The 25,164-nt window shown below is 39.0% G+C and overlaps 1 protein-coding gene across 1 annotated transcript in view; it reads left to right on the top strand.

Moving 5' to 3' along the window:
• LOC124166484 (formin-like protein 5) overlaps window positions 1-24,203 on the top strand; it is a 678,638-nt gene extending 654,435 nt beyond the window's left edge. Inside the window, exons 4-5 of the mRNA XM_046544014.1 lie at window positions 22,994-23,131; window positions 24,078-24,203. Coding sequence (XP_046399970.1) covers window positions 22,994-23,131; window positions 24,078-24,203 — 264 coding nt within the window. The remainder of the gene's footprint in view (window positions 1-22,993; window positions 23,132-24,077) is intronic.
• The last annotated feature ends 961 nt before the right edge of the window (window positions 24,204-25,164 follow it).

The raw sequence follows: 25,164 nt of genomic DNA, 5'->3' as shown, positions 1-25,164 counted from the left end.
AGGTAGTATTGAGATATATCTGAGGCTCTAAAAATCCACAATTAAATTAATTTTACATGAGTTTTAAGTTTAAATATTCCATTGCTGTCAGGAAATTTGGCAGAATCCACGATTCGATGGGCTTTGGTCGGAACCTTCTTATTCTTTGGGCCCATTCTCTCCAGGTAACATCCCAAGAAGGGTCTCGGGCCCCAAAGTAAGAATAGGAAGCCCTGCGCCCACGCATCGTCAACTCAGCCTTCTATGATGTGCCCTCATTTAGTTCCCTTCAGTGTTCCCCTCGAAAGCAATATCAGAAGCTAAATTTGGACTCTTTTTACTATTTATATACTGCTATAAAAACTAAAATCAGTTATTGTACTGATTTTAGGTTTCAATGGAAATCTCATAAGCTTTTTTCATGGTTGATTTTGTTTTTTTCTTTTTGGCTTGATATGATATTTTTTAGATGACTTGTGGCTTTTTTATCAAATCACGGCATTCCTTACACCTCTCTTGTTTAGTCACCGTATTTCGTCATGTTCTTGATTTCATATTACCTTTCGTTTCAATGAGGTTCCAATTATATCTGCAAAATCCAAACAATATTTGCAGTTTTCTTTCCGAGATTTAGTGATTTTAGCCAGATTTATATATTTCCCTGATTTCAAGGACTTTTCAGTACTACAATTATGTCACATTTAACCCACAGAGGCGTTAAATGATCGAATACTGTTTCGCATTTTTTGTGCTTTTGCCATTTCAATCAATCCACCAAAAATCTCTTTTTAAAATGCTCTTTTCTTCGTTATTTCTCGCTCTGTCACCATTAACGATCACTCCTGATTTTGTTCAGCCATGGCAACTTCATACTATAAATCGACCCAACAATCCTCGAATGATATCCTTGGCATATTTTTTTCCCTCCTCCCGTTTCACATCGTAACCTGACATTTTTCAAATTTGTTTCCATTTTTTGCCGTAATTTATTAATAATAATGAAAAATATTCAATTCCCATCGGACCCCCGCCTGGCACGACGAGGGAACTAACGATTAATCATGCCGCCAATCAATCAATCAATCTATTTTGTTTCACCCGAAAGGCCTTTTCGTTTTTTTTTTCCGTTCCATCTCCGCCTCCCTTACCCTGAACCCTGCCCTTCACTCTCGCCCCCAACCCTTACTTTCCTTTTTTTTATACATCCTCTCTCGCAAGCCACTGCCTCCCTGTTCACTCTCCTTCCGTTTCCTCTCCGTGTATCGATCATTTTTTTTTATACGCCTCACTCACACGGCTTTATTTTTATTCCTTTGGGCACTGCAGTTTCCCCTTTTTTTCTCCTCTCTCCGCTACTTCTGCCCACTCGACTTGAAGTGGTCACCCATTGAATGGGGAAGTCTTGGCGATGCCTGTCCCCGTACTGGGGGAGGAAGATGGGTTATTCCTAGCGCGATGAATCCCTTCTCGCAATCGTGATTGTTGTCATTTCGCGATCTTCCCCTTCCGCAAAAAGCACCACCAAAGCACTACCCGCATCCTGAGACATGAACTGATGGCGAACGCGGCCGTGAAGTAAGCTGACGCTTTTTATTTCTGGGCTCTTTGGAGATCGTGGGCACTCTTACCGACTCCTTCCTTCTTCCAGTGTGAGTTTAAGGTCACTGCCGTGGATGAGCCTTTCTAAACACTATTAGAGCTGGGTTTTATGGGCGTACCCAGCGAAGGGCAGGGGGGGGCAGCTACAAAATGTGTTAAATGTGTTAACAAAAGTCGCCACTCACGTCGCTGACGGACAAATTGATCCGAGTTTCACGGGAAAATAAGGTATCATTAAGGGAATTAACCGAAATTTGCATTGCCGATGGATTTATCTATCAAATTCATTACATTTTAATGCTATTTCTCGCAATGGCAAACGTGTTAATGAAAACAGTTTGAAAAAAGTGGATCGCAATGCATCACCGCCCCCCCTAGAAGCAAAAATCACAAAAATCTTTGAGCAAAATAAGTACTGAATTGAAATTAAAGTATTCAACAAATTTTCTTTAAGCTCACGAAAAATGACATGTTTTAGTATAAGATATGTAACTGAAATAAAAATATTTTTTTCAAATGTCACAACTTGGCTCACCCCCCACCTTAGCTATGATCCTGGGTACGCCCTTCATAGGCTTTTATATCCAATCCACGAATATTGCAAAAGAGGATCCTCAAGTCGGCCTGTAAATGTGTATTCAACCACCGCGCTTTTAAATGTGTTAACAAAAGTCGCCACTCGCGTCGCTGACGTACAAATCGATCCGAGTTTCACGGGAAAATAAGGTATAATTAGGGGTATTAACCGAAATGTATATACATGATGGTGTGATCTATCAAATTCATAACTTTTCAATGCTATTCCTTGCAATTGCGAACGTGTTAATGAAAACTGTGTGAAAAAAATGTATCGCATTGCACTCATCGCCTCGCCACGGACGTTTTTGAAAACCGATCAAAATGCGACCGAAGTGGCAACAGAAATCAGCATTCTATAGGATGGTATTGGGACTATTCTATGCAGTCCCCTTGATCTAATCCCTTACTCCAGTGCTGAGCATTTATCTCCAACGTCAGAAATGTTCACTCATTTTACTACTATGCATAAAAAAATCTAAATAAAACCTGCTATATCTAAGACTCTACTATCTGTGCGCTACCTTGTCTAAAGAACAATTTTAGGTAGATATCATGCCTTAATATTACGGTGGAAATATAGAAGACTATAAAAATCGCTATAGACGTTAAATTACGTTGCCCGCAGTTTTACGAATTATCGCGGGAACATAATATTACGTCATTAAAACTCAAAGTGTTAAACGTTTGTGGGTGCATGAGACCTAATTAGAAATTCGTAAAGTAGTATTAGTAGTATTTAAATTATACGGTGCGTCGGCGGCTATGGCCATTTTGCACAACTTGCTGATGGGAAAGGAAAGAAAATGCTTATAAAAAAACCAGGCTGCTGTAAAAATATGTAAAAAAAAAACTAAAAAGAGATGCAGTTATTTTTTTTTTTTTAAAGATCAATTGAGCGTAAAAAAATCTGATGTGTCGAGTGACGTGTTCGGGACCGACTCCTAGCACTTTGGCTAGGTTGCCCTTGGCAGAAATTTGTTCATAATGGCAGATATATTATGTGAGCGAGTGCGAATGTTTTTCTCTGGTGTTGTTTGGTTATGTTGGTACGGGTATGATCTCTCCCGTGTCAGCATATTTCGAAAGCCTAATGTATGACTTATAGCTGATAACTCCAGGCTTAACTTTGGGAAACATTTTGGAAATAAGAAGAATAAAATTTTGTAAGGTTCACTTGTGTATTTAAATAGACACGACCCGGGTTTCGTAACGTAGTTACATCTTCAGATTCAGCCGCCTGCAGGGGTAACTACGTTACGATGCCCAGGTCGTGCCTATTTAAATACAAAAGTAAACCTTTCAAAGTTTTATTCTTTTTATTTCTAATGTACGACGCATAAGCAGAAATTTTTCCTCCATCCACATGTACATACTACTTCGTTAGCAGCCTAAATAGGCGCGTGGCGGGGGTGTAAGTAGGTACACAGTCAATTATGCATAAAAAGGAAATGTTCCAACGAAATTACGCCTAGCATTTATTACAGTCCTTTACCGTGCGGGGGGAAAACGAATTTCCATACCTATCCGTTCAGCAGCATCTCTGTCTTAATTTATCGTTTTTTAATAATTAATTTCGTCATTTTATAATTGATATCATAACACGTTGCGTACTGGGGTATCTAAATTCCTAGGAACGCCTATTCTGGGTAGAGGTGTTGAGATTGGAAATATGACTTTGGTTTAAACATGGTTAAAAAGCTAATGTTTAGAATATAACTTTACCCAATCAAACGTTATGATGCATCAATTCATTATTAATAACGAACAACAACTGAAAACGTACTAATGGACACCTATTGTACGCTTTAAAATTGTTTAGGTTGACGCGCCTAAATGACAAGAATCTTCATCATCCGTCCGGAACGTTCCGGAAAAAAATGACGAGAATTCTTGCCATCCATACGCAACGTGTTAATTTATAGCACCATCACCTCTCACGCCCAGCTTGATACCCATTTTGTGCCATCGTATTCTCTTGGTCGCAATGACGCAGATGACCTAAGATGTCCGTCATTCCCTTTGGGAGTGAACTGCACCCAAAAAATTACTGCGGAAACGGAGGAGGCGCCCGAGGTGTGAGGCTGGAGTTTAATTATTCCCTCCTCGGAGCATTTCTTTGGGTGCATTCCTCACCCGAAACTTACTTCCCCGAAATTCTTCGGCGTCCGATATTATTCCTAGGCGCGGCCTTCTCTCTCGTTCCGCTTTCATTATCATTCGTAGTTCCCTCTTCCTCTAATGCTCCAACCCCGTTCTGTTTTCCCTGCTGGCCTGGATTCCTCAACGCTTGCCTAGCACGCACGCACATCCCTTGTCTTAAAAGCTGACAGGGTTGTTCCACGAAAGGCGCACTCCCAATGAAAGCTTACAGCGGCGCCAGCAATAACCTCACCCCCATTTGCCGCGCCATCCCCCCGGGCAAAGCAAGGGGACCCGGACTGCTTCCAGAGGGTATCAGCGCCCTCATGAAAGGGACACGTTTCAATTCCCCCTCTCTTTTACAGTTTTTTTTTTGGGTGTGCCCGGAGATGTTCGGATGGGAAGGAAAATCATGGGACGGAGTAAAATTCTAAAATATCTTCCCGTAAAAATAACTCGTTGAAATTAACCCTTAGCCAGTGATGTGAAATATATGTTGCACTACCAGTGGATTGCGGTCTAGGAGGCCGCTGTATGTCAAATATCCATAAACTGTTGTGACGGCATTTTTTATTGGTTAAGTTTATGTTTCTTTATCTTCGAAACTATTATAAAACTTATATTTAATATTATGCACTCCCAATACGAACAAACGTTTTCAGTAGAAAAAGTAATTTAAAACATGATCAAAAAACTTATATCAAACACATTTGAATTATTGTTATCGTTTTTAAGCGTCAATATCTCACCATTATTCAAAATAACGCCTTAAATGTCAAAGAAAGATGGCTAACTAATAGGAAACAATTGAATTTATCTCGTTTATTCCTTTTCTTGACACATTCTGCAGGCGTGAAGTGAGTTTTTTCAGACCGCTAATTGAATTAATTTGTAAATTTACAGAATAAAATAATAAAAACGTTTGATTTTAATAGTTTTATATCCTTATCATGCTAAAATTTGAAGCTAACGATGATTTTAGATACTTAAGAACAGCCAATTTGAAAATATTCATAAGTTTAAAAACACAGAGGTCTCTCAGACCGTACGTCACCGGTTAAGGGTTAAGGAAGGTGTTCCACGTGCATTTGAAAGGTTCGCGCTTATAATATGAGCTAAATATCTTGTCTAAAATAGGTTGATGATAGAAAATTTACAGGGTCATCATAAAATTATGGTGCTATTTTGGTTATGATTTGAATGAAAACAGAATTACCTAAAGTAGGTATATGTTTTTTTACTGAATCGTCGTCTCAAACATTTATTTTTTCATAACTAATAAATTTCAATATGTGTTGATTTCCCCGCAGGCAACGAGTTCGGATGATACGAACTATTTTTTTGGCCCATTGAAGAATTATTTCCTCTTTTATAAAGATATTAAGGCCATCTTCGCAACTTAACCGTTCCTTACATTATCATAAGATTTCAATTTCTCCTGGTGAATTATATTGATGAATTCTTCTCCTTTTTTTTAAACTATTTCTGGGCGCTTATTTTGGTGCTTTCGTCACTGACGCCTGGCTACGGCTCTAGGTTTTTGGAAACCTATTAGCGTTTGGAGATATTCGATTGAGAGGCAAAATATATGGGCAGGCATGAAGAAACCAGATATATGTTTAATGTCATAGATATCATGTTCTAAATTTCTTGCCAAAAACTGGTTTAACTAGTGAAAAATAAATTTTGATCTGTCAATGTCAATTACTATTCCACCGGCCTTCTACCACTGTTTTAATACAGAGGTCTACAGTTCCCTTCTGTGGTAAAGTACTTTTGACATGAATTTCCCTTTGAGGAATCAAGGAAATTTATACATAGGTCTTTTCATTACATTATTCCTGTAACATAATTTTGCCTCCTCTCCGATCATTTTTCAATTGGTCGGCCCTGAATGATATTTTTAACACTTTGGAGGAGGTTTCAATACCAAAATACACCGTGAAATGACTGAAATCTAAGAAGTGCTCTATTTTGAGGGTCATGGCAAACAACTCCATATGAAAGCCAAAGCCATACATCGCCAAAAGAACAGTAATTGAAGTCTAAGATGTCTATGATGCACACCAGCTTGAGGGTCAAAGCGAACCAGTCCACATGAAGGCGATTTGTTTCAATTCCTCCCCACACTTTTTTTAGGCACCCAGAGAGTTTTGAAAGGGAGCCAAAATTCTAGGACGATGAGATGTTTGAAAATGTCTTTTCTCGCCAAAAACATAGCATTGCTATTAAGGCTGATACTGACGTAAATTAAAATGGTTCGCGGTGGTTTATATGTATTTTAAGGGGTTTATTTTGGTTCTTATACGCTTAAAGCTTATCTGAGGCTAATGTTAGCTAGCTGTAAGAATTTATAGCAGCATCTTATTTTAAAACCCGTATTTCTTAATTACCTTGATTTGACTGCCGCTAATGATATCCGGAATCGAGTACTAAGTCATGAAATAAGGTCTGTATGCGGTCACGGCTAAAATTAGCTCGCCAAAAGTATTTTTATAATAGACATTTTGGTCATACTTCTTTATAGGTTGAATAAGCGACCGGTAACGATAACCGGAATGAACCAGATGGTGCTGAAGAACGGTCTTTCTCACGGTCTTTCAATCTCTTTCACTCTGCCCTCCGATATTGAAGGTATCTTCCGCATAATCTAAAATGACGTTATTCCGACTTTTTGGAAGTGTATACATACCCGCAGAAATTCGGGGTAGAGACAAACTAAATGGACAGGAGTTATCAAACTCCATTTGTGTATGAATTTCATAGATGTTATAATGTAAATGTAATGCCAAAAACTGGTTTTATTAGTTACATTCTCTCGATGCTCTTCCTCCCTGTCTCTTCTCGTAAAACACGGAACTCGTCTCTTTCCATCTACATCACCACCGTTTATCTGTGACTCAGAGATCCCTTGCCTGGTTACCTCTTACCAGCAATTCCATCAAAGCTCCTCCTTTTGATGTAAATTGTTTTGTCGGCCTCGGTGGCGGCGGGGTAAAGTCCTTCTCCAAGGCATGGCTGTTTATGCACGTTAAACTCTTAACATGTTAATAACCCCGATGTAAAAGGCCGTATAGAGCTATGTCCGGTGGTATTAAAATAAATGAAATAACGTCATCAATTACATCATTTAGAGCCGTCATTAGAAAACGTCCTCTTTAAATCCCTCTCCTTTTTCCTTGTTCTCCCTCCGTACATCACAAAAAGAGTGGATGAGACAATCATATAGGTGAAATGATACGTGATGTTTGAGTTTTTTTAGCGAGCGTTTTGTTGTTATTTCGTTCTGTAATTTATTATTTTACCCTGTGTTTAAAAATCCGATGTAAAAGGTCTTCTCAACTGCTTTTGTATTTGGAGCAAACAAATTAATAAAAAATTGTTTTATAAGTGGCGAATGTGCTCCCTAAGGGACATATGCACCATCTTGAAGTTTAAAGAAAAGTAGTTCACATCAAGGCGCCGCGTTCCAATTCACCCCACAATTTTTTCGGGTGCCTGGAGATATTCGGAAGGCATCCAAAATGGGATTGGATTATAAGAACTTTAAAATGCATTGGCACCAAAAAAGAGGATTTCAATCTTTGGTGGCTTTCCACCCGCACATAAAACTGATGCTTTTATTGATTCCCGATACTGAAGAAGATTCTGACTACCGCATGGTGTATAAGCGTGCTGAAAGCTTGTCTACAGGGTATAACATTTCATTCAGGGCCGACTGTTCGAAAAAATTGTAATAAACACAAAACTATGATGCAATGATAAAGTAATGAAATATCATTGGAGATGCATGAAAATCGATTAAATAATCGATGCATGCAAATGCGATAAATGCGATATAGATGCGATTTGCGCAAATAAATGCGACATAGATGCGATGACTGGACTTTTGTGATATTTTTACACAAATTTGTCTTTTCTACGGCAAAATTCGTACATTTTGTGCCGAGCGCAGTTTAAATGCTCCGCCGACACTCACCGCTTAAATCATGTGAGCGACCGGGCAGCTGCTAGTTGGCTGGGACTCTACGTGGCTGCGAACTACAAGTGAGCGCGGGCAAGCTACACCTCCGCCACTATATGTCTTATTCCTTTATTAATGTTCTACAACATAATTATTTAAAATATTCTGTATTCTGTCATATAGCTGTGTTTCACTATATTTTATCGTCATCCACCTCATTATGAAAGTAAAAAAATAGGCGCTACAAAATGCGATAAACTATTATTGAAAGTGCGATAAAATAAAAATGAAATTGCGATTTTCACGTATCTCTACATATCATTTATGGCTTTCATGGATTCCATAAGCTTTCATAGTTGTCAAGTTATGGTTTTATTAGTGAAAATAAGAAGCAGTAAGTGGTCTACATGTTACCGTGAGAACACAAACGGAAGTCTAAGAAGCGCTTTCAGTTTGAGGTTTTAAATAAAATCCCCCTATACCGACACGGCACATTTGTATTCCCTCAGTGTTATTTCGAGCGCATGGGACGGAGAAAAACTCTCGAATACCTTCTCGCCAACATTTATTAATAAATACCGTTTATAACAACAAAGAACAATGGTCCCCTGATTTTCGTTATCAGCAAATTTCACTGTATTTTGGAGATCTGTTATCAGCTGCATAAAAAACATAATGGAAGCACGTAAAGAATTTCAAAATTTCGAATTGTTGTCCTCGGTAAACGGTCGATCCGTTCAGTGTGAAATTGGACTTTCATTGAGTAGACGGCCTTGAAAATGGGGGACAAGTCGTCTTCCGAAACGTCGACCTATACGACTGAGTTAATCTGATTGCAAACCCGTGAAGAATTCATCAATTATCATCAGTTGTTTTTCGTGTGGTTATCACCACATAGTTCTACAGCTGATCTTAAAATCCTTCCCTTTACAGCCGTTTGATGGGATGGTTGGGACGATGGTTAATGTTCACGGATCTGTTGCTTAAATAAAGAGGTTTTACGGAACATTCACCGACAATCTTGTGCTGCATACGACAAATTCTTTGTTATGGATATATCCAAATCCCATTTATAACGAAAAAGTGGTCCCCTGAAAATTGTTATTAGCGAGTTTCACTGTGTTTTGGAGCCAGTTGCAATGGATATCTCGAACTCAACAACGATTGACTAACACCAATATGTTTCTCAGCACTTCTTTTTTATTATTTTTACCATTTATACCATAGTAGTGTCTTGCATGGCGTAGCGCATACAAAAACAATCAGGATCTTAAGGGTTTTCGTAGCGGATGTTAATTTGCTCTCTACCGCATACCCTACCAATATCTTGCGCTAGGGTGGTTCTTATTTTTAAAGTTTTCGGATTTCTTTTGGGACGCCCGCCATATTTGTTCCATTTGGTGAGAAAATAAATCGTGAAAATTATTTTTGCAATCGGATACCGGGAAAACGTGCCGCAGCGCACGTAAAGTTTTGAAATTTCGGTATTTTTGGGTGACATTGGGAACATAAGTGAAGATGATGTCACTCTCGTATTATTCTATCCCTTTTTTGTCTCCTACAACGACTTATGAGACATTTTCAAAGTATCACCTCAATTTTCTTACACTTCTGTCATTCGGTTCCTGGGATAACGCACCGAGAGTGAGCGCGCGCCACCCCGGTCAGACAATTTGGGTGACACGCGGGTTGCTTACTCTCAATATTCGTTGATCATTCTCACTCATCGTAAAAGCATAAAACTCTTAAGATAAACTTTAAACTTCGTCATTGTAACCATGAATGGTACATTTATCACTGTTTATTACCAAAACGGGTTTTGTAGCATTAGCTTATTCTCCATATCTAAATCTGATATCCAAGTGCTTCTGTCTAAATTCAGCCTGAATGTTCGCGAAATCTTTAACTTTGGGTCCCGAGCGGCGGTGATTAATAAAGTCCTATTTCGAAAAATTTCTTATCTGAGCCCCTAATGTAAGTTGGCAAATCTCCAGCATAATGCATACTTGATATCTTTCATTTATATAATCTGTCTGACAGGAATAGTTTCACCAAAATTTAAGAGGCTTATTATTATTTATTTCGTACTTGCTGAGGGCTCACTCTTATCGCATGAAAGCAGCACTATTTTTATTGATTTGCCATAGCAATTTCGCGAATGGTGTAGCGCATGTTGATAGTAACCCAACCAGGATCTTGAGCGGTTACTAGAGGATGTTACTTTGCCCTCTACCACATACACTGCCAATATCTTTCGCGTCTGTGCAGAGGAGTTGAGTTGAGAATGAGCTATAACTATGCACTATCCGTCAATTAAGATGACTCAGAGAAGTTTCACTAATATTAAAGACACCTATTGTTATTATTTATTTCGTACTTGCTGAGTGCTTACTCTTGTCACATAGAAGCAGCACTATTTATGTTAGTTTGTCATAGCAATGCCGTGTAAGTCGTACCGCTATTTGATGTTAACATACCCTCTTCCGCATACCCTACCAGTGTCTTTAGGGGTTACGTGGAAGAGGGGATTTTTTAGTCTCAGACTCCCCGAATACAACTATCTATCCATCTTGCACGTCTATGCAGAGATGCTTAGTGAAGAAAGAGCTGTAACAATGTAAACCGCCAGTAAGGAATAGTCTCAGCATAATTTATGAGAATTATTATTATTTATTTCGATCTTGCTGAGAGCTTGCTCTAATCGCATACATATGCAGCAATATATGTATTAGTTAATTAAAGCAATAACGCACATGGCGTAGCAAATGTTGATAGACACCCAACCAGGATCTTGAGCGGTTCGGTAGGGATAGAGAAGAAAGAGAATTTGGCGACGGAGAGGTGGGTAATTTAGGCCGCCTGGTAGAGACGGTCGGTGTTGGAAGGGCAATGAAGGGGTGGGAGGAGAAAGAAGCAAGTGAGGGGAAAGGAAAGCGAGAGAACACTGCTTTAGAGGGACAATTGAACAGAGATTCTCTTTTCATTTGGGACGGAATGGTTCCGAGCGAATTTCGCTCAAGAGAGCGGAAAGGGCGAAGCGTAAATAAGGCTTGGTGTGGGGATGTTTAGAAGAAGGCTGTTGGGGGATGGGGCTGAAGGGGTTTCCTGCATGTCCTGAGGCGTTCGCTTGGCGGGGGAGAGAGGCTGTTGGTGGGTGGAGGGGCTTGTGAAGGAGGGAGGAGGGGGGGGGCATTGCGGATCCAGGGAGCGTTACCCAGGGATACGGGGGAAAAGGGTACGTGAAGCAGGGACTTCGTCTCGCTCGAGAGAAGCATAATGGCGTGTTAAAGGAATGCCATTGTGACGAAAGGAAGCATTCTACCCGTGCCGTTGAAAGAGGGGGGAGGGGTAGGCTCGTTTTAAAACACTTTTTACGTCATTAGCAACCCGGATCGTCGCGGAGCGTGTATCCAGCGCACGGGGGTCCTCCTAATAAAAACTAAACGTTACCCTTTCCCTTCCGATGTAATATCTCTCACCCTCTTTGCTCCAGTACTTACGTCTCGGCCCTCCGAGGAAGCCGAGGAGTCGTTTCAGGTCTCGCTGGTTAAACGGGGGTAAACGGTGTTGAAGTAACTGCAACTCTCCTTTAATGAGTTCGCGAAATACGTTTTCTGGCTTGTGGAGTAATATAGTCGTGCGTATAATGGGTCGACATATAGTAATTCTGACGCAATGACGTAATCAAGCTAAATAATTCTTGAGAATTTGTCATAATGATGGCATCTAATACGAGCAGAGACAATATCGAGCTAAATAGTGTCGAAGAGTTTGTGATGGTGATGTCATGTAATACTATGAGATACTGTATCAAGCTAAATGAATCTGGAGAATTTGTCATGATGCTTTCATCTAATGTCATAAGAGATCATATCAAGCTGAATTATTTTTTTTTCAAGCCAAGCGTACCTTCCTTTAATTAAGATTTTTTTCACTGTTTAATTGGAAATTTTAATGAAATATAACTAAATTAATGTATCGCGATTTCGATTAATTCCTTTCTTCTTTCATGTCCGTTTCTATAAGCATATGTTTTGTCGAAAGGTCAAAAACTGTCGTAATTCTTTTATTGAATGTTTTGACATTGTTATCTGTAAGGAATTAACTTTTTTGAAATCAAATGATTACCACCATTCAAAAATTGATATGCTGAAGTGGTATAAAAATGCTGTATACTAAATTCAATAACGATAAGTAATAATATTCTTCATCGCGTTAGGTACGGATTGTTGGCGTTTTCTTCATGAACTGCATGCAGGAGTACTTACCTGTTTCCAACTAAGTTTGCTCAGTATTGGCTTTATCAACTGGAACAGCTCTGGATGAATAAGCGCTTTTTCTTTATGTCGTGTTAAAAAAAATAAATCAACGACTACGAAGGGTTTTATAAGACTTAACTGCATTATCCATTACAAACTTGGAAAAGTACTCCGGAGAGACTCCTTGCTAGGTACGATTTCCGGTGAATATGATTATACTGAGTTTTTAAGGACTTTATACCCCTGCGGTAATCGGAAAACTTCTCAGATGTGCTCAAAATTTCTAGATTAGGCAGGAGTTTTATTCATGGAATTTGGATGAAAAATAGAAGACGTAGGTATCTTCAGGTTTTCTGATTTGATTCAATTCAACTCCACTTGAACTGCATCAGCTGCCTTGCGTGAATATTTGTTATCGATGTAATAATTCTGGTTATCGCACGGTATTTAAGGTACGGGATTTAAATTTAAATATGAATATGATATCTGCATCAGCATTAATGTAAGATCTTCAAGTAAAATTTCCCTTTTCTTTCTTCTAACAAACCCAGTCAATTACACAAATTACTAAAGAATTTCTGGTTTCTCACATTCCAAAAATATAAGTCTCCTTGCAATAATCGCGGCTGTTTTTATTTCATTAAATGTCCGACAACTTTTAGGATTATAGGCATCTTCTGACCTCGTAATAAATAAGAAAGTTTTCCTTTTTACTTATATCACGTAAGGACAGCATATCAATATGTGGATGTCGGTCCAATTTTTGTACGTGCTTCTTCTTCTCTACAACTGCGTTCGCAAGGCCGAGCAGTTATTTGGCTAGTCGCCGACAGATGGCCCGTACGGGTCGCGGAGCTAACGACCTCTTTAATGGTCCCGGGCACAAGTGAAGACTCGAGCGATTCCACTAGACGTGCGGAGACTTCGTTCGGAGGGCGTGCGTCGAAGGCGCTGTCGAGGAAATGCGAGGAAGGGGAGAGCGAATTGTGGTGTTGAAAGGGGCTCTGTGTTAAGATTGACAAACGACGAAAGTGGAAAGTTTGAGAGAACCCGTACCACCTGATAGTTCTCCTACAGTGGAGAGGCATGATACTCGTATTCCCCAACGAGTGCCATTATTAAAGAGAAATTCCGGTTGAGGAGAGGTTTTACGTCACAATGTACGGCCTGATGTTTTCGTAGGCTATTTTTGCTCATTACTGTGAAACCTCTCCTTTAAGGACGCTAATAGTCCTTGAAAATGTGTCCTTAAGTCGAAGGTGCACTAATTAAAACTCATTGTTACGCACGATACTACCCCGAAAGTGTTATAGTGTCGTAATTTAGGCCAGCTGCATGAAATCCTTTTATTTTTTTCTTAATTCTAAATTTTTGAGAGATCGGTCAGAAAACCCATGGCGATGGTGTTCGTAGAGATTAAAATTGTGCCTAAATAGTGTACGTGACCGTAAGTGGTAGAGTACATAAACTTAGAGGTTCCATCCTTTTACAAATGCATATCCTTCTACCGGGGATTGAATACTATCATAAAATCGGAGGATTTGCTGAACTATTTTATTCGATTCTTCAAGTAATATTAAGGCTTACTTTAGCCTTAAGGTAACATAAAACTTGTTCCTGTTAGTATTTAGGAGGAATTACTTCTTGATCAGCGTACAGTGTCATTTTCGATCCTGATATTATGAAGGTTGAAGCTAAATATGTTTTGCAATAAGAAATATGGAACGCTTTTCATGACTCTTTGTAACACACAACCACTAATGTTATTGTATAATAATAAGTTATTGAAGTGGGACGTACAAAATAAGAAATTAATGAATGAACATGGTGGAATACCTACTTAAGAAAATGTAATGAATATTTATGACAGTTATAAACCAGATAATAAGAGTAGGTTTACCCAATTACTATACTTTAATATAAAATATGAAACATATTTAATACAAACCTTCCCTTCCACACCTTGTCGGGACAGGAAACCGTGACCTTCAATTTGGCAGGCGAGGACTAAGGGCCGCTACTGATGCCGGAAAGTATCATATTGTATCATTAAAAATATCAATAAAATATTGATAATAATTGATTCATTAATATTTTATTAAATATAATAAATTTTGAGCCACTGAATTATTGGGCATACAAGAAACCGATATAAATACTCTTTATCATTTTTTACCCCCTTGGGTCTCCGAAGGTTCTCTCCTCCTTCGCTTCGCTTCAAAGTCAGTTGTCGTGGTGAGGAAGATGGAAAGTGTAAAAAGAGCTTCTGTTGCGGTGCAGTGGAGGTCGCAACTAATTAACACGGAGCTTGACACTTCCATTCGTCTCTTCGCAGAGCAGAGCGGTCTTTTTTTATTTCGCCCATACAACGCTCATCTTTCTCTTCCCGCTCTTTCATTTTTTTTTACTTTATAGTCACAGTCGCATGACCGAAGCGACTCCTCCGTTTGGACACACCATTGTACCCTTAAAAAAATCACCCCCACCACCCTCCATTTCGTCTGTACTTACTAGGTACTCAGCGCCTCCCGCACCGTCGCTTTTTGGCGTGCCCTGATTCGCGAACACAGCCATCGCGAACAATCCCTCCCTTTCCGTCACCCGCGCGCATTTTAACATGTCCCTCAAGCCTCCCCCCAGCTCCCTGCCGGTGTTGTCAGTATCAGGGATGACAGAGAATTGACTCGTCGTTGTGAAGGGATGGAAAGGGTGAGACTGGTCGTGTGGAGAAGAGAGAAAAAGATTTTTAAAAATTGGAGCAAATTATTTCCGATGGCGTGTGTGTTCATGCCTATTCCTTGAGGGTGGGGGGGTGAGTGAGGGGGAATGGGTCAATATTATACACCCGGAGACGAGGGGGCCTAAAATAAAAAAATAAAAAGCGTCAGTGTCAAAAAAATCCATCCTGGGTCTTCCTCCCCCCCTCAGTCCCCACCAGTCTTTTAACGTCCATCCCTGTCCAAGCATGCAATCCAATTCCCCGTCTCGCAATATCGAGTCTCGCTTGTTACAACCGGGGGAGGCGGGAGGGGTGGTGGGTTGGGACGAAAGTCTGACAGGTTTGGTAAGAGGAAGCGAGGACAGGGGGTGGGTTTCTCAGTCGGGACCCCCCTCCCTCCCTGTCCCGCTTTTCGTGTCCTGGATTTTCAACCCCGTCCCTAGGAGAAGAAATTGCTCCACCCCCACCCCACGTAGTCCGCCCCCAACCCCATTTACAACACCCCTCCCCCCTAATTCCGCCTTAGCATCCCTCCCCTCCTGATACTTACCGCAAATTCGAAGCCGGGCGCCATCTTCGGGGCAAAATTACATTCCGAAAACCAAAATTAAACGCTAATGTATTATTTTCTGATATAATTTGAGTATATGTACTGGGAGTAGCCACTATGATAACTTTACAGAGTCGCCCGCAAGACACACATTGAGCGAAAAACCGTATTTTAGTGCATGCAAGTTAAGAATGCCAAATAATTTGGAAGAATAAAGGAAAAAAAATAATCGTTTTCACCTTTGATTCAACCTAAGATCCACCGAGGCCAAACCTAATGCAGCAATATTCCTGCTTCCACGGTGCATTATAATTTCTGGTGGCTTTTCAAGAACGAGATGGTGGATCTAGCGAGACAAACAAATACAAGAATTTGGAATACATCCCATGCTTCTCCAGGGCAGGGGTGGAAAATTCAAACCTCAAATACTGAGAGAGGTTGCTGTAGATTTTAAATGAGAGTGGAAAGTACCTCTTTTAAGAAAACGTATAGGTGGAGATTGCCATGGCATGAAATCAAGATTGGGGAATGTCTTACACATTAGATATCGGTATCAGCCTGCCGCCAATATATTACCTAAGAAACCATTTTCTTAAGTGGCAGAAATATGGTGCGCAGTTTGCGATTACCGTTTTTAGGATCGGGTAACGTTTGCACTGCCGGATTTAGCGAAAAAATAATTATTATTGTAGTGGAACCACCTTATAGCAATATCTTTTCCATAATTTTTAGATATTTTGAGCAATAAGAGCCCTGAATAATTTATGTAATTTTAACATTTAAATCACGTTTTAACTTTCACTCTATTTCTATCTCACACACATATTGGGGTTTTGAATAGTTTCCACTTATGGTATAATAACTACATTTTTGTCTTCAAATGGTATAGCTTGATTGAGAAAGCGTAGCATACTACTCTTACGCATGGTGTTATATCGAAAATGTGTAATCACCGAGCCAAAATTTATATGACTCGATGAAAATATTTTTGAATTTAAAGATCATTGTTGCAAAAATATAATCCGCGAAAGGCATATCTATATTCAAAAAAAAAGCTCTTCTGGTGCTGTTTATCGATCATTCCATCATTTAGCGTATCTTTCATTTTGATTAGTCATATGATTAAACTTAAAAGAGGATATATCGGCCATTGTAAAACAGCTATAAATTCATTAATGAAAAACTCCTTCACGCATATCGTGAGCTAATATAATTCTCATTTTGCAGAGAAGCATATTCAATTTCACCTGGGCAACAAAATGAATTAAAATTTCGGTTGGAAATAATTGAAATTTGTAATAATGACCAATTATAATATATTTTAATTCCTTTCCACGAGCATATAAAATTCGGTTTAAGGAACGCTAATTAGAATCGAATTGCTATGAATTTTTTATGTTTATAAATTATGAGTTTTTTTATTGATGCAGATTCATTAATTCAGAGTCAAATAAATAAAATTGCGGACAAAGGGCTTTAAAACAGACGATGAAATTTTTGCATATTACGCGAAATTTTATGGCTGAGGAAACATTAATTGAAGAAATGAAACACTAATTAACAATTAATTAAAATGGGTTCTCAAAGCTATCGTGGAGTAGATTTTACTTATAGAAGGTCATTTACAGATATGCGACGCATTATTTATCCTCTAGCTGGATAATATAATTTTTTCTCTCATCTGCTAGTACATATATTCACGGTTGAGGGACTCTATTTCTCTTTTTATTTTCAGCGACTTCTGTCTTTGTTAGATATATGACTTATCACTATATGAAAGCGAAAATCCTTTTTCGATGGATAAATCTAATAATCATCCAGTTTATAATATGTTTTGCAAAATTAGTTTTTTGAGCGCACTTAGAGAAATATAGTTGTAAGTACAAACAATTATTGACAAAGGAAATAACGTCTTCCCATTTTTAGCAAAATAAAATTTTGATAGGATATTTTGGCAAACAATAAGGATGGGCGATGGATATATAACTTTTTTCTGTATTAGTTGAACCAAGATATTTATAACACAAATATTGATGATTTCCTTTCTCCTGTGGACAAGGGAAGTAGTGTTTTACATATGAAATAGAAGACTGTTGCCTGCAAAAATCAGGTATGTACACTATTACCTTTCTGTAAGTAAATCATCATAAATTTAAAATTAGATTTTCTTTTGCAGGGTATGCATTCTTTTGAGCATCGTAGTCATCATCATTAGTCAATAATCCTTAGATTGCTTTGACGCAGCTCACCATTTCTCTCTCCTATCCGCTAACCTTTTTATATCGACATATTCCTTTTCTTTTACATCCTTTATAACCTTTGTAACTCGTTCGGGACCGTCCCTTGCCCTTCTTCCCTTCCACTTGTCCTTCTACGACAGTCTTCATCAGGCCATTGTGCCTCAAAATGTGGCCACCTAAATAGTCCCGTCTTTTGCTTAGGTATCGTAGTACTCACTGTTATTCACTTTATAATGCAGTGGTCGGGTAATTTTTAATAAGTTAGATTTTAGTATCTAATTTATCCGGTGAGGGAGGAACATAAGCATATTTTTCTGAAAGCGTATCCAACTGGATACAACGGCTTTTCATTCACGCCCACAGTATAATCGAAAAGAATTATATTTCTTACAGAATAACTCTGTTGAGTGCACTTACAATTAAAGAAATTTAGTCGCAAACACTAGCCATGATACTTAGACGAATGAAATGACCTATTCTCGTGTTAACTAAATTAGAAATTTCATACGGTATTTATTCATTATTTGTCACTTATTTAATATCAATTATTTTTGTTTTAAGAAAGAAAATTTATGTTTTTCTAATAGCGTATTTAAGTGTACAAAACGATTTTTCCATTGAGTCAACGTTGATCATTCCGAGTCCTAGACTGTAGCTATTGACGCAGACAAGTTGACCCATCATTTATAGATTTTAAGAAAGCTTTCCACACGGCACCTCACAATCAAATTTTATTCAAATACAGTCTTGTGGACTAAACGAAACAGTTATAAACTGGATATGTGACTTTCGGAGTGATCGCAAAAAAAGTAGTTCCTGACGGAATAAGCTCTGATGTAGTTAAAGTGACATCAGGTATCCCACGAGGGAGCATAATCGTCCTCTTTTTGTTCATTATATACATTAATGATCTCTGCTCCCGGATTAGCACTAAAATACGTTTATTTCCTGACAACGCTGTCATTTATCGCGAAATTAGTGATCACTCTGATTATGAAATTCTATCATCCGATTTAAACAAGGTTCATTTGCGGAGCCAAGAGTGGGGACTCGAACTTAATCTGAGAAAATGCATGTCGGTACATTTCTTGCAGAGTTCGTGTATCTATAACCATGTTTATGCTGTGGATGGTATTAGCATAAAGGCAACAGACGAAGCGAAGTCCCTAGGAGTTAAGATAACCTCGAACCTCTCGTGAGGAACACATATAAGGAATATTTTCGGCATAGCCCTGAAGAAATTAGGATTCGTCAAACGTATTGCGGGAAGATTTTCGGATGAGAAAGTAAAAGAAAGGTTCCATATCGCACTCGTCCGACCGCACCTTGAATTTCTAGGGAGCGTATGGGATTCGGTGCATAAAGACTTAATCCGCGAGCTGAATGAAATACAAAGGAAGGCTGCGCGGTTCGTCAAAAACCGCCACGGGCGTACAGACAGCGCAGCGTTACTCAGATGTTAAGCGAATTAGGCTGGGAGCCGCTGGAGACTCGGAGGCTGCACGCTAGGCTTGGATTGTTTGAACAATTGAAAATGGATATCTTCAACAGCGACACGGAGAACATAATATTAGAGCCGCAATATATTGCCATGTCCGATAAGAGATAAATTAAGAGAGATGTTTTGCCGAACGGATAGATATGCGAATTCCTTTTTCCTCCAAACCATAAAGGTCTTTGATAAATGCTAGTCATAATTTCGTTAGTGCATTTCCTTTTATGTGCAAGTGGCTGGTGTCTTAACACCCCCTGCCACACGCCTTTTAGGCGGCTTGCGGGGTAGTATGTAGATGTATAGCATCGCCCATACGGGGGGCACCTCAAATTGCTCCATCGCCGCCTGAAGCCATAATAACGCGGCCGCGGAATAAAGATATTGCAAGGTGCAATCGACTGCAAATGTGGTGCATCCCTCTCAAACGGCGCAATCGAAGGCCGTAATCGCTGTCAAGATCGCTGGGTTCACGATTGCCATCGCCCCAGCGCAGAGCTCGTATAATCGCGATACAGGCGCCATGGCTCAATTGGCGCCTTCAAGCGACTGGCGGGGATGCTTTGAATTGGCCGTGTTTCGATTTTCGGGTCCAATACGGAAGGTGCAATGCATTCACTTTCCGATTCAGGGACCTACAAGCGGTGGGTTTAATGATCCATCCGGGTGATAAACCAACTCACATTCGTCGCCGTTTCACCATCAATCACGGAGGTGTCGCGTCGTTCTAGGCTTTGATTGCTACAGCAATTAAGAATAATATTTTCTCGTCGACTCGGACAGAACCTCACCATATTTATAAGTCTGACAGGGTGAACAAATATGGAGATATATTTTGCAAAACAAATTGGTATAGTTCGTTTGATAAGATCATTTTTCCCCGAACATTTATTAAGGGCTTAATAGATAAAATTATGTACTTAATGGACTTGATAAAATTATGGAATAAACACATTTATAATTGTTCGCTGGAACGCAGGTTTTCTTTCTTTTTTATTTTCTTCTCTATTTGTTAACAGTTGGCGCCCTAACTTACGTCTATTGGGTTGGCTTGTAGGGTAGTATGTATATGTAGATATTGTTCATCTAAAAGTGAGTTTCGTGAGCTAAGTCATGTTCATGACTTAGCTCTCCAAACTCAACTACTTTTGACGGCACTTCTTACTAGATCACGATGAGCGAAATTTTGGAATGAGCAGAGAAGTGGATTAACCTATACTAGTGATGCGTTGTCATATTAGTTGCCATTGGTGACATGGTTTATGGTATGGTTTAAAACTGCATAGGCGCGAACGCGTTCAAAGAAGAATAGTTTCCTATTAGGTAATAGTTTCCTATAGGAAGGTGGTTTCCTATTATTTTTTTATTGCCTAAATCGAAAGATTATTACCCCTGGAGTACGTATTTCACGCTTTTAGATTTTTTAATGATGACATCTATTTTTCGCGATTAAATGAAAAGTGAAAATTTTCAAGCGCGCGAAAACGCGACGCGTAAGTATGAATGCCGGGAAATCTCTCGGTGTGACGTATTTCTGGTTCCCGCTGGCGCCCTGTGAGGTGACCTTGAGGCGAGGCTTAGCGCTGATACGACGCAGGCTGCTAGCGGGTAGCTGAGTACCCTGCTGGCTGGTAGCGCTTGGCTTAAATAAGGATTATTAATACCTTATCAAATGAAGAAAACTCTCCGACCTTAGCCAGTTTTAATAAGTGATTATTAAGACTTTTCCCTGAGCTCTGCGCCTCATGCATGCATTGGTAACCTCAGACGATGAGTAACTCCTATCTTCTCGTATAGAAACTAGGTCCCTGTGACGTCACGTGGAGTGGCATCGCATGGGCGCCAATCTGGCCCTTTTCAAATAAGGATAAAAATGGACCATTGCCTTTCGTCTAAACCGGTATTTCTAAAACGTAATAATTTGTATATTATGAATACACTAGTGGTGGGTAACGAATCGCAATCAATGCCTTTCGTTTTCTTTGATGAAGGAAACTACCCTATTGCCTCTATAGAGTAAATATTCATTTAAAAAAATACGAACTCTAGAGTTGCATTCAACACCTTGAGGTATATACATCTATTTCAAAGCCCTTGTCCTATTGGTCACCTAAACGAATTCACCGTTCTTCTTCAGACATGCATCCGTCAACTTACCTGAAATTAATCAGAATAGCATGCTTTCCTTACAAAACGTCGTCAATATTTTTCAGCTCTGGTTTGCTTCGCATTCGCATAAAACCTCTTATAAATAATATTATACTGCGCTAAGAAGAGAAAAATGAGCCTGGTAAAAATAATCATGCAAATAGCATGCCTCGAATGGGACTCATGACCAAATTTATTAACTTTTAGACCTCAAGGCTTTCTTTTAGTTTCTGCCCCACTCTAAGAACCACTACGTTGCGTTTCTTTTCCAGTCTAGGTTAGCTGCAGGAGATTGTTTTAATTTCTTTGTGATAAATTAGTTATGGTTTATATAACTTATATATTATTGCCTTTGCTATCCTAGAAAATCATTTCCAAGATTTTCCTTTCCAAAGGAAAACACTTTCACTCAACTAAGCCGTAGACAAACCAGATAATACGAACTCGGCCGATAGTTTTGCATTTTATGTGGATATAAGGCTCTATAATAATTCATTTCTAACGTAATTTTCCAATTGGGTATTAGGAATTACGTGCTATTATGAAGGGTAATTAGAGTATTTTGGTTGGGAAAACACATCTATTAGTTGTGGATTGTAACATAGCATTTTCATCAAATAAGAGAGAGAGGAAATTTTTATTGCTTCAGGTGCCAAGGATTTACCAGTTCAATTACCATTCACCTTAAAGGATATTCACCCTTGTAATTATATTAGTGTTTTTAGTATACTAATAATTTATTTCACTGCTGTTTGCTACAATATTTTTTTTTAACTTCAACTCTTCCCCTATGACTAACTTTTGTGGTCAGTGGAAATTGTTATCTCGATACGTTTTATTTGTGCAAAGCCCCTGACAGATAGTTCTTTCTCTATACGCTACCTCTAAGTACGAAAACACCGATATAAAGTTACGTTCCACATGTTCATCAGTTACCTATTTTCTATTGATCTGCATTGCGTAAATCATTAAATTGAAAATCATATTTCGAGACTTTTATCGTCCCTCTTCAAAGTGGTTACTAACGAGACATAAAGCATCGTTAACGACGAATAAGGGTACTCTCCGTCTTTTCCTTCCGTTTAAAACATAAGGCGAGTCACTTTTTTTGCTATTTAAACCATTTATGGACACGTTACTTGAACACACTTGACACAAACATGTATCTCCTCCAATTACACACCAGCTTGAAGAATTCAAGCGATAATCGACTCATTTTAACATGGATTTTAGCCAAAGCAATGGATGTGTGGAGTAAAGGATTTCCAAGAATTATCCCAGATCAAATTATTCTCCTAACTACTCTTATTTTTTCCTTCCCACAGTGCAACGCGGCGGTGGGCGTGAAGGCGTTCTTCGACATGATGCACGAGGGCCCGCGGAAGGTGATGCTGTTCGGAGCTGCGTGCACGCACGTCACGGATCCCATCGCCAAGGCCTCAAAGCACTGGCGCCTAACGCAGGTGAGTAAACGTCACGAAAAGCGTGAACGGGTGCGTGGGGGGGAAGTGATATTGAAATTATTGAATGGGATATTAGCAGGTATCCTTCCAACTTGAGCAGATTCATGAGGGAGCCAAGTATTGAATTCAAGCTTAATAATGCAAATAATATTTAATCTCATATCTCAGGTAGCAAAATATTTTCCACAGAAGTCAATGAAGTAGGTACTTTTAGAAATTTATTGTATGCTTCAATGCCTATATCAATGACCGCTCTTTCAGATTCTTTCCTTTTTACGTTTATCCTATCCTTGATAGGGTAATTAAAAATATTAATATTGTGTTGTTGATTGATTGTTCCCCAGTGTCATTAGTAGATAGTAACACAAAAATTTACTTAATGATCACATGACAATGGAACTAGTTAAAGGGATAAAGGATTAGGCACTCCAACAGGGGTAAAAAAAAACAGAAGGGACAAACTTCATTCAATTTATCAGTGTGATTACATAGAAATTATTATCAATCCAACATTACAGGGACATATACAAAAGTAACAAGCAAAAATATTATAAGCTATATTTTGAAGGGCCAATGGTTAGTGTTTCCGGCATTTTATCTTTGATATTGAGTGGAGACATATTCTCTGATGGGTGCTTAAAAGTGGCTCCATTTTTGAGAATCAGTTGCCTATTTTAGAACTTTAGTGGAAAATGTGGTTTTGGAATTAATTATCGCCTCCATTCGTGGCGATTTCATGACATATTTATAGCGATAGCATACCAGAGATAAGTTTTCAAGATTGTAATACAGGCAATTTTATGAGTTATACGACTTGATTTCCATTCCTATCGGGCAGTATCAATTTAGGAAGCTGTCAAACTCTAAGGCGTCAACTGTCAGATAGGCCTTGGCGTGTGGTTACCACTGGAACGGGAGACCTCATCTTGTCGAATATTTTCCGCAGGAATTCCGTCGGGAATCTGTCCGCACTCATGTTTCTACTTCCACACCGCTCTCGATGTTTACGAATGACCTCCTTGTCAGCCTCTCCGTTTGCGCGTCAATCACTTATTCCAAGGAGACTGCATAGTCGAGGATCCAGTCCTTCCGTTAGAAGCTACATATATTTTCCACTTTAGGAGTATTTTAGCCTATGTTTGTCACTTTTGTATGAAAAAATGGAACCATTAGCGATGGACATACGGTTATGAAGGTTGCCTCAGTGCATATTTTCCGTTGAGGCAACGCAGTTTTCTTATTCTCCCATTGTAATGAATCCTGACTTTGTATTGTTTTGTTGAAAGCGATAAAATGTACTTTCTACGTAGTTTGTGGTTCATAGTAAATTGTAGTTTTCAAAAATTTCAACAACGCGGCAATGAATAAAAGGCGATCCATTTACTCTCAGTATTTGGGACATAGTATTGGCAATACATATTGAATCAAATGAAAGAGAAAAGAAACATGTAGAAATCGATCGTAAATAGAAGGGTTCAACTTATTGGGCATATAGGAGGCATGGGAGGATCCTAGTGACAATCCTTGAGGGACATGTTGATGGAAAAAGGCCCAGAAGACCACGGCTCCAGTTTATAGACCAATCAATGAAGGATACTGGATGCAAAAGCTACGAGGAAATGCTGAGGAAGGCGGATAGACGTGAATAATGGATAATGCCAACCATTCAAACTGCTGCCAAACAATTTAAGGAGTGCAAGAGAAAGTGGCTTGAAAACCGCGTTCAATGACATTAAAAAAGTATAACTTTGATAGATGGCGCAATTGGGGCTAAAATCCATAATTATAACTTATTTCTCCGAGGAATTCGGTTCGCTTTGGCCATAAGTAACGCGAATGGCATATTTGTTAAACCCATTGAAACCCATTTCCGCACACAGGAGCCACATGGCTATATCCTACAATTATGATCCAATGAGGCTCTCGAAGAAAACTCGCATTTCATTTTCTTTCGAATTTTCACAAAAATGTTGTTATAGCTTGTAATAAGTTAATTCACTCATTAGTTTATTTTTGAAGCTGGTCGAAAGAAG

This window comes from Ischnura elegans, chromosome 10 (genome assembly GCF_921293095.1).
Source record: "Ischnura elegans chromosome 10, ioIscEleg1.1, whole genome shotgun sequence".
Classification (NCBI taxonomy): domain Eukaryota; kingdom Metazoa; phylum Arthropoda; class Insecta; order Odonata; family Coenagrionidae; genus Ischnura; species Ischnura elegans.
The sequence above is the reverse complement of the archived record's forward strand: the minus strand, read 5'-3'. Positions and strand labels throughout refer to the sequence as shown.